The following is an 11,408-nucleotide window of genomic DNA, read 5'->3' as shown; positions in this document are numbered from 1 at the left end:
CCAATGATGATAAACTTGGTTTCCTGGTTATGAATAGAGAGACAACAGTTATTGGTAGTGGTGGAAAGAATGGGCTATGGAGCCAATATCTAGGGCACATCTCTTGATGTTTTTTTTTTATATAATTATTTGTCAACTATTTAGTACGTTATATCTCCTAATGCATTTTTTTTTCTTTATATAACTTGTTAAATAATTGGTTGAATAGTAGCTTCTGTAGAGGGATGTCCAAAAGGCATGATTGCCACTGTCAAAATGTGGAAAGGGACAAAGATGGGTGAGTACATGTGAGTACATGAGTTTGTGGTGATGAGAGTGAGGATAGGGATAATAAGAGGACAGGAACAAGACTGAGAAGGAATAAAGAAGTAAGAAAATCAGAAGTATGTCTTAAAATATTACAGTTATGAGTGAATGATGAAAGCAATTCATACCCAAATTAGAATATATCGCTAAAGTTTAACAGGTTTGCTGGATATCATTACCCAATTCAAACCCACTTTAGAATATTTAGAGAGTAGGAAAGTAAAATTAGATGAGCTTAAATAGTTTTTGTGTTATGGGCATTGTAAAAACTTTTTAGCATAATTTACTTGGCAACGCAATATCCCTCGCTTCCCATAAGAACATTTTGGCGACTTTAATTGACATTCAATGACTGAAAAACATTTTACACGTTTACTTCAAAAACGTCTGAGAAAAAAACTTTTTTTTATGCTGTATTGAATAAACTCATAACAATCTATCCACTACATCCTTCAGAACTATTTTGGCATCTAAAAAATTTCAAGAAAAACCAAAATCACGCATGCCCATTAAAGCCACTGTCAATCAATGGGAGAAATGACAACTTTCCCTCTTGTTCTTCCACTTTCAAGATGCTTGAAGGCCTCCACAACATTTGAAAATGCATGTGGGCCTGCTGGATCGATGACAGGCTTTAACTTCTCGCACTCAATGTAACCTCTTAGCCTTTCCAAGTTGTTCCCGTTGGTATTGAGGAAAAAGAAGGGTCCTGAAGGAATAGGTGACCCTTTTGCAATATCAATAATTATTCCTTCATCTTTTGCAAGCACATAAGAATTGTGAGAGTCTCCTGCAATTCCAATCCAGTAAAATTTATAATTAGCAATGTGCCTGAAAACTATGTACATATATCATGAAGTTTTAGGCCTCTTATTAGTTCAATTTTGTGTATCTAATATATGTCATGTGAAATTTTTATTTGTGGATCATCCTGAAACTAATCTTCTAGGAAAATGCTCATTGCTTCTCTAGAATAATAAATGAAACATATCATAATACAAAACAGCTGCATCTTTTTTCCAAAACTATGATGATAAAAATGTTACAAAAATCTGGCTAAGCAGACCATGTTCCTGTAATGATTGCTATGATGGACCAGATTCATGACCTGCAAGGCATATTAGGGGTACAAGTCCTGAGATTTTCTCTGGGTAATTGGTACCCATTATCTAAAATTTTTTTATGTTCTAAAGATACGGTTGTTTTCAATTGTAACATTCAGAAGAGAAAGCTATAGGATACTGTCCTAATGGCTGTTGATTCTCTGTGTTAAAAAAACACATTCATAAGGGAAGTTTATATCAAACATGACTGGATACAGTGTAATTCGTATCAGTGAGATTTTGCCACTGAACTCAAATACTATTAGCTAAAAACAGTTAAATGGAACTCAGCAATTGTGTGCTTGTGGATATGAATTATGGGCTATAAGGACTTGAAAGCATCCACATTCCTCCTTGTTCATGGTGACACTTGCACCTTGGGACATCAATACATTTGTCATGGCGTGTGCCTGCTAACTTTTTATTTGACATATGTGTTGTCGAAATGAATCAAGTAGAAATGAAAGATGAAACTTATTTTCAATGAATTTACGTTAATTTCCGGCTGAGAAAGCACCAATTGTTCCCACAACATAAAAAGTTGTATAGCGGATTTTTCTGGAAAATACTAAATTTTGACAAATAGATCTTCAACATCTTGAGTGATTCATCAAATCAATTCTTACTGAAGTTTGTAATGGTCGAAAGAATGGTTGTTTTGAATTACTTAAGTAAAGTATTTAAATTCATATGAAAAGCTTTGTCAAGAGGTTTATAGACAAGATTTACAGAGGTAGTCAGATTTTCCTTTACTTGCTCATTATGAGCAAGTTCATTGCCTGCTCACTTTTGTCAATTAATTGTTGGGTAGCTGATTTTGAGTGTTTTACAGGTTACTCACACTGGCTTGAGAAAGGAACATAAGTAGTTATACATGACTTTTAGATCACCGAATCCATGGGTGCAACCTGTTTCTAAGACTGATTATGTATTTCAGATCTAAATACTTCTACAGTATTGATAATAGATATAGCATGTCTAATAATCTTAGACCATAGAAAAATAGGGTTCTTGAAGAATACTTTCATGTGCTATAGTTTACTCTTTTTTGAGCTGGTAAGGCTTAGGGTTCAAAGACTAAGATATGCTTAATGGAACCCAGTCTTCCAAAGTGATCTCTATAATCCATAGAGGCAACAATATAACTCTGCAACTTTGACATTTTACAAATCTAAATATGTGGACCTATTGCTTTTGAGTGGTGCAGATCTTTTTAGAACCATCATCACTTTTTATAGGAAAGAAAATCTATAATATATGGATAGATGGATTGATTGATAGAAAAAAGGAGAAATCAGAAACCTACCAATGGTGTCAAAAACGAAGTCAAAGTTCTCTGCTATTTTCTCGTAGCTCTCCTTGGTATAATCAATCACCATATGAGCTCCTAACCTTTTTACAAAGTTTATATTAGGAGTGCTTGTAGTTGTTGCTATATTGGAAGCTCCATATACATACTTGGCAAGCTGCACCTCCAACAGTATCATCAATTAGCCGCCTGAATTTTTTGGGAAAAAACAATGTTTCCTTAAGGCTAAAACCCATTTTCATTACCTGGATGGCCAGACTACCCACTTCACCATCTCCACCTATAATAACTACAGTCTGACCTTTTTGAAAATTTATTCTATCAAAAGCTGCTTGGGCAGTTTGGAGAGCTAAAGGGAAGCTAGCTGCTTCTTCGAAAGACATGTTCCCTGGCTTCAAAGCAATAAGACTGTCTTCCACCGCTGTGTATTGTGCCAAAGTCCCACACAGTTTTGGTCTACCAGATGTATAGTTCTGGATGCTGCCATAAACTTCATCTCCCTTGCTAAACTTTGTGACATCATCTCCTTGATCAACAATAACTCCTGCCATATCACAACCTGGGACAGCCTGCAAAACATGACAAAGAGGGTCATGAGGCTTATAACTCTTTTTATTGTGATTAGACATGGCACAAGGACCTTGAAAAAATGACAAAAGAGGGCCATATAGGGCACAAGATATCAGTGGAATGCCAATGGAATTCATGCCTGATGGACCAAATGTATAAAACAAATAAACAAACTTGGGGTTAGAAGAAAAACCAAATGAAACTATCTGTTCTGATCAAATTCAAAAGGTAAAATAAGTTACAGGTTATGGGTGCTTGCAAACTCATCAGCAATGGCACAATCTTACAGGTGATATACTCTTTTAAGTTCTAAAAAGGGCCAATGTAAGAAACACATACTAAATATGTCAGAAATGGTTGATTTATGAATGCCCTCCTATTCTAAACATCCTTCGTGCATTGTAATTTATCACCAGTCACCTTTATATAAGTCTTACAGATGTTGCATTTCTTCGATAAACAAACCTGGTTTATAGGGTCAATAAAACCTCTCTGTAGCACACAATATGGCCTCTTCTTTAATTCATTATTTCAAACCTAATACAAACTTCACAAGAATTAGAAATGGATCTTACAGGCAAGTTTGAATCAAAGTCTTTGAGCAACCCATTTCGCCTTATGAAGTCTAAAGGATTCAGTGCAGCAGCTCTGATTCTGACAAGAACCTGATTAGCACCCAGTTCAGGAACAGGGTACTCACCACACTGCAACACTTCTGCTGGTCCATATTCATTATAAAACCAAGCTTTCTGCATGTCCATATTGAAATCTTGATTCAACTGAGCCCACCTGAAACTGATTACTTAGGTATGGCTTATTTCTGATCCTATAAAACAACACATTATACAGTAAACACAACTAGTATTCTACAACTTATTAAAAAACTGGTCCTCTGTTTCTTTGAATACCATGAGCTCCCTCCCTTTCAAGAAAATGAAGTCATGGGCATACTTGGAATGGTGGGAAGATCTCGAAATTTCGTACTGTAATTTATTAGTGAAGATTCTAATAATGTGAAAGGTGGTGGTGAGTGTGGAATATTCCTTGTAAGTGCAGGCTAGTGCTTTTCCGATGACTGTGGGCATGGCCCTAAATGCCATGATGATGTCCACCTTAACCATAGCAACTTTTTCAACACCTACCTGCTTGATTGTTATTGATTCTGATGTTGACATGACAAGACTAATTGAAAAATGAAAAAATATCAAATTTTAATGTCCGTCACTCTTTTCCTATCAACATCAGCAGGGCCATGATTTTGACGTGTGCTACAATCCCAACCGCCCATGGAACAATCATTCCCCATAACTCTTCAATTACTGTCACTTTCATGGGCTCCTGTCCCCACAAAAACTGAACCCTTTGTATACCATTTAGAGACACTGTACTACCACTCTTCAGAATGATAGACAGGGACATGATCAGAGTAATTTGCAGATATGAAGGGTAGATATTCCAACGTCCTTTTCCCAAGTAGTTATATGTTAGCCCATTTACATGGACAGTTATCTTATGGGTCTAATTTTTCCTCGGGAGTTAAAAGGATGGAGTTATTCTGTCAATTTACTGAACTTAGAGTAGGTTATGAGGTGGGATGGAAAGTCTTGTACTCAACAAGATCATATTGAATTTATTTAAAACTATTCAATTTCATTTACGTCATTCTTTTGGTTTTTCTTATTGTTTCAATTTTGACCTTTTTTAACTTACTTTCTAGAAATGATAACCTTGACTCTCTACATGCAATTTCCCCCCTCCTCCCCTCTTTTTTTGATGAATAACTATGGCAGTTTCAATTAATAATTAAAATTACACATTCACAAAAAGGGGTGGATGTATACAAGATCACACTGTAGAGTTCACATGGGCATAGCTCGGAAAGTTAGTAGAAACAGTATAAAAAGCTACTAAGCAGTGAGAGCAACACCAAGTAGGGGAGGGAGGGGTGTTCAGGGTGTCTTGGTCACCGATTAACCCCATACATCAAAGGATCCAAAGTTACATCATGAATGAACCACTTCTCACCAGTTTTATCTTTCCAACTAACTATTTTTCTCTTGTAACTTTCAATTTATCTTAATGGTGGATTATGAAATGCGATCTGAAATAGCAACACTTGTAGGGGGAGGCAAGGGCCTTGGTCATCTGATTTACCTCATACATCAATGGGCCCAAGGTGACATCAAGAATGGATCACCCCTCACCAGTTTTATCTTTGCAATTAACTATTTCCCTCTTCTAACTGTCTATTATCTTAACAAATCATAAAATGTGACCTAAAACATTGATGTAAAATAAATTTTATCCATCCAATTCACAAATTTGTGCTCAATATTAAGAATCTTTAACTTTATATAAAGCTTAAGAAAATAAAAATTATATTATATATTATTAAATAAGATGTTTTATTCTAAAATATCAATGTTTTATATTTATTTATTTTTGTTGTTGGTATAAGAGCCAAAACTATGATGTCCTAGTACATAATAACATCACATTGTCGTGGGGTACAAAAACAATATTGCCAAAGGACAATAGAATAAAATACATGCACCGATCATTAGAGAGGCAAGTGGTATTACTTTCCCATAAGGAGAACATTAATAAAAGGGGAAATGAAAATGAACCCCCAATTATGGAAAAATACACCAAAAAGGACATGGTTAAAATGACCTTCAATTGAATGCACTACCAAGAGAGATGTGGCCTTGTTACATCCATACTTTTTCTCTCTTTAGTTGGCCCTACACATAGTGAAAGTCTGCCAAGCTACATTGTTCATTGTCCCCTCCTTTTCAAAGTTTAACTAAAGAGGAGATTACCATGTCACTAGGAGGCCTAAGTGGAAGTTACTCTACTTCTCATTGGGACATGTAGCCAAAGGTAATTAGGCAAAGCAAACTTTAAATAATGATTAATTTTGTAGTAATGGTAGTTATGATAGTGGTTTTATCACTTTTACTATTAATTATGAGATTGGTATAGATTGGCATTAATTAGATTATGGTGTTTAAGTTAATTGTCTAAAGGTTTTAGAGGTATAGGAAAGATTAAGAATGTATAAAGAATATGATCAAGGATGGTGTTATATTAGTCTTAATTCATGGTAAGATATTTATGATTAAAATTTATTTATGTAATTAGTAAATATAAAAATGAATTTAAGTATGATTAAATTAATTATATATAATTTTTTAATAATTTTTTTCTATATAGAGGTTTTGTTTGAGAAAGGATTTACCTTAAATAAAATTGATATTGGTATTGATCATGCGTTATGGAATATAGGATAGTTAGTGTATTGTTTTTGGGTTGCTATTATGAGTAGGGATTTCTATGTCAAACTTGGAGCAGGCCTTGGATAAAAATGACCCTTGGAACAAAGATGAACAATCAATAAAATTAAGTTCAATTTTGTAAAAGGTAACGGAATGGGAAGATAATTAAAAATGTGGTTTGGAGATGTTAAAAAAAGGCATTTATAATTTTGTTAGTCATTATGATCTTGTAAGCTTGTAAAATTGTATATCTTTTATTGATATTGGACTGAACACAAAACTCCACTTGTTCGTGTTTACTCCTTTTTATGTGTTTATCATTGTTTCTTTTCCATGTGTACATATTCAATTTTCTTTATTTCATACAATTCATGCAATATGGACTCTCTAGGAAAAATATGTGCATATTTAGAACTAAATCTATATAAAATTGATTAAGTAAGTGATAAGACAAAGAAAGAATCATGATCATGAATCAAACACTACTCTATATACACTAATTAATTTCTCTCTCTCTCTCTCTCTCTCTCTCTCTCTCTCTCTCTCTCTCTCTCTCTCTCTCTCTCTCTCTCTCTCTCTCTCTCTCTCTCACACACACACACACACACACACACACACACACACACACACACACACACAAGTTTACATATAAAAAATGATCTGTTTGACCATGTTGGAAAAGATATGAGGTAAATTTTACTTGATACTTTCTTATCGATATAAAACCATCAAGTTAGAGCAAGCATGACAAACATATAGTCCCTAGATTTTGATGATGAAGAATAGAGATTCAAAAAGACATATTTTACTTGATACTTTCTTATGATATAAAACCATCAAGTTAGAGCAAGCATGACAAACATATAATCCCTAGATTTTGATGATGAAGAATATAGATTCAAAAAGTTAGATGAAGACGATCAATGTAAGCATCTCTCGATCAATAGAAAAGACTTTACAAGATGGAAGAAATTTAAAAGAAACCATTTATTAGAATTCTCAAACTATTAGAAATAATCAATCCACAAACGCCAAGGAACAAAACAAACCTAAGGAAATTCCTACAAGACCCTAACCCAACCAATATTTAAACATGAAAATAAAATGAACATTTTATAACTTATAAAAAGTAGTTTTGAAAAAAGATGATATTAATTTTCAAACTTAAACTATACATTATGTAAATAAAGGGCAAAAAGTTGTAATATATAACTTCAAACTTTCTAAGCATACTTTCACCGAATGAAATATCTTTTATACATATTCTTTTATCTTTATAAAATAATTTTTTATTAGAAAATAAATTTATATTATAAGAAAAGTATTCAATCAAATGATGATTTCATACTTTCACTGGATGGAATATCATTCATACATATTCTTTAATCTTTATAAAATACTTTTATTAGAAAATAAATTTATATTATAAGAAAAGTATTAATCAAATGATGATTTTACTACTAGAATAAATACATATCACATCATTGTATACATTATATATATTAATAATAATAACATTTCATCTTCTAACTTTCCCATTACATATATTGGATACTCCAATAATAAAGTTGATCATTACTACTTTTTATTAAGTTGCCAGGGCAATTTATTGCTATCCTATGATTGGAAAACATGGCAAGAAGATATTTGGAGAGGCAAATTCTAACATCGGGAAAGAAAAATTCAAACCACAAAACAAAGAAAGCACTGCCCATAAATGCCTGCGACAAAATTCTTTACCAAAGATAAAAATGATAAGATTTTAACAAGTGAGGACAAAAACTGGCTAATCAAAGCATCCATGTGACCGTCTATCAAGACAAATTCCATGTAGAGACGAATAAAAAGAGACCACTTTTATGAAAAGAAAGTGCCAAACAATACAATACCATAGAAGATGAGAATAGAAAACTGTCAATGAAAACAAAAGTTAGCCCGATTTCTATATCACCTCTCTAACTTGTCTAATGGGATTCAAGCATATGGAGACATTTTGGTGTTTTATTCATGGGAAAAACAAATGCTCATGAGCCAAATCAAACATGCATAGTATTTGTTTTTAGTTTTGAAGGACATGTTTGAGGAAGCAAAATAATTTAGATTTTTTTTTTTTTTTGGGGTCTTTGAAATTAAAAAAGTGGATTAATTGTGTTATTATTTAGATATTTTCATAATATCTAAATTTTCATTTTGATATTTATTGAAGAAAATCATAACATTTGATAGAAATAGTGCTTTTGGTTCACATTTGTAGATTTGATGTGGTCATATGTATCTCATGCCTACAATAGTTGCTACAATGGCATGGATGGAATTAACCCTATAAATCATTAGGGATAAATGGGGGTGAAGATTTGTTTTTAGAGAGTTAAGGACCGCCACATCTTGCAAAATGACTTTTCTTAGAGAGAGATAAGGACCCTCCACATCTTGCAAAATGGCTTCCACTGCTTTGAAAACAATGCTTCTCTACTCTTAAGTGTTATTAGTTGAGTTTCATTAAACCAACAAAAGAAAGATTTTGAAACCTAAGTTGAGTTTGGACATTAGTATTCAAACATAGAGAACTAATAATGTCCAAACTCAACTTAGGTTTCAAAATCATAGAAAACTAATGTCCAAACTCAACTTAGGTTTCAAAATCTTTGAGGTGTTGCTATTAGTTGTGTATCACTAAACCAACACAAGAAAGAGATGACTAGAGATAGTATGATCAAGCTAATTAGAAGGTTAAATTGATGTTGTTTGGTGTTTTTGTTTAGGTTTAACCACAAATCTAAACAACCACAACTACCTTAGAGGATTAAGATCATCTCAAGCTAGTATATGAATGCAACAATCAAAATTAGATCCTCCATTTGTAGTGTTGAATACATTCTTTGTAAATGCAAACCCTAGAGAAAATTTGGATAATTTTTTGGATGAGTTACAAAAATTAAGGCATCATTACAAGAATTATGGAAAGTAATATTTGATGACTCAATCGTACCTACCATCTTGAGGTATTTCTCCTACCATTGATGTGGTTGTCACTTGTCTCAATGTAGCTAGCAAGAAGCCATCATTTGACAAGTTGGTGAATTTTATTCAATAAGAAAAAGAAATTTATGATGAGATCTCATATTCTCTAGACAATCAAAACCATGCATCTTAATAGAAGGGTCCAAATAAACTTGAATTTTAGAGTGGTCCATTAGATTCATCAAAATCCAAACAATTGATTCATCTACATAGAGAATGAAGTTTCTCACTAGTGAAAAGAAGGGACACAATCTCTAGGAATGCTATTATAATCCCTTTCCTAATGAAAATTAAGCCAACAAAAACCATAATAAAATTCTCTTCGGAGTAAGAGGAAAAAATCATTTTTAGCAAAAAGACATGACAAGCAACATGGAAATATTACTTGAATTAGTGATTTTCAAGAAGAATTTGTGTATCTTGTAAAGGCTTGAGCCTACACTGATATGTTGATTTTGATGTGTTTGACAAGAAATGAGAACAAAGAGTGGTTCTATGACCTCGTCCCATCAACTTCGTATGGAAATTTTTCTCTTGATGATGATACATTCTATGAAGCTCAAGGTATTCAAGATATTTGTTTACTACTCAAGACTTACAAATTTGTCAAATTACAAAGGCTTTATATGTTCCAAGGATCACAAAGAACCACTTGTTAACAAGTTAATTGCTGGAGAACAATTTGAAGATTGGATATGATACATAATGGTCATTTTCCATGTTTTATTTGGGAGAAGAATTGTAATGGTAAAAAAATTCCACGTGGTTCAAGGGTTAATAAATGTTTCAATTGGTCAGTGACACTAATGAAGACAAGGTCATTGTAAAAAATATTCATTTGCTACTCTTTAGCATAAATTTTTTGGTTATCTTAGTTTAGGATATCTTTTTACATTGAGTACATTATAATGATGCAAGGAATTTCCCCAATAAAAAATGTGTACTTTATATATGAGCTCAATACAATTGATTAGTAACATAAAACAACCAAATGCTCAAAGAAAATATAAAAATCCATTAGATCAAACTAAAGGTAAAATAATTGAAACTAAAACGTGCATGAAACCTCTATTATATGATATGTTCTCTAGGATGGTATTTGATTGCTCTTGAAATAGTTTCTTCTCAAAAGGGCAACATGACATTAACATTGATGTGGTTGATTAACATAATGGACAACATGATAACATTAGTGTGTAAATATAAAATTAATTTATGAAAATTAGCATGAAGGAAATTATCGGTAAATTTTAGATGTAAACAAAATAAAAGTTCTTTGCTAAAACTAACTTGTTAGAAAACAACACCAAGCTCATTTTCTTATTACTAAAAATATGAGTCGTTGGCCCTTGGATTTAGTCCACAACAATCAATGTAGACCCATGTCATTGGGTTATAATCATGTTTACTATTTTTATTTTTCATGGATGATTATTCTAAAAATATATGTGTTTGCTTAACTCACAAAGATCAATCCTTTAAAAAAATAGAGAATTTTGAGCACTTTTAGAAAGTTCATTTGGTCACTCCTCAATTCCATTTAATTCGATTAGAAAGGGAATTTATAAACTAAGGAGTGAATTTTTAAGCTACCTTCAACAATGTGGGATCAAATGATAGTTGAAGACATTATAAATGCCTTCTCAAAATAGAGGTGCAGAGAGGCATTATCATACCACTATGTGAATGATGTGATAAATCTTAAAGTATGCAAAGTCAATTCTTACATTTTGGGTGAAGGCAATTCATATAATTGTGTACTTATCAAATCAATCACACACCAAAGTGCTTAGAAATATCACTTCTAAAGATATTAGAGCC

General features: G+C 32.6%; 1 protein-coding gene across 1 annotated transcript; it reads right to left on the bottom strand.

The window, feature by feature from the left end:
- Positions 1-694: 694 nt before the first annotated feature.
- LOC131062425 (2-methylene-furan-3-one reductase) lies at positions 695-4,363 on the bottom strand. Its single transcript, XM_057996088.2, has 4 exons — positions 3,864-4,363; positions 2,964-3,287; positions 2,716-2,875; positions 695-1,096 (listed from the first exon to the last, which is right to left on the bottom strand). The coding sequence occupies exons 1-4, from the start codon at positions 4,047-4,049 to the stop codon at positions 828-830; spliced, it is 939 nt and encodes a 312-aa protein (XP_057852071.2). The 5' UTR covers positions 4,050-4,363; the 3' UTR covers positions 695-827.
- Positions 4,364-11,408: the final 7,045 nt, after the last annotated feature.

Source organism: Cryptomeria japonica, chromosome 5, assembly GCF_030272615.1.
Source record: "Cryptomeria japonica chromosome 5, Sugi_1.0, whole genome shotgun sequence".
Lineage (NCBI taxonomy): Eukaryota > Viridiplantae > Streptophyta > Pinopsida > Cupressales > Cupressaceae > Cryptomeria > Cryptomeria japonica.
The sequence above is the reverse complement of the archived record's forward strand: the minus strand, read 5'-3'. Positions and strand labels throughout refer to the sequence as shown.

Coding starts and splice junctions, on each gene's coding strand:
- LOC131062425 (XM_057996088.2), bottom strand. CDS start 4,049: ATGGACATGCAGAAAGCTTGGTTTTATAATGAATATGGACCAGCAGAA. Junction 3,288..3,863: donor ACTTTGATTCAAACTTGCCT/GTAAGATCCATT, acceptor CATGTTTTGCAG/GCTGTCCCAGGTTGTGATAT. Junction 1,097..2,715: donor CTTCGTTTTTGACACCATTG/GTAGGTTTCTGA, acceptor TTGGAATTGCAG/GAGACTCTCACAATTCTTAT.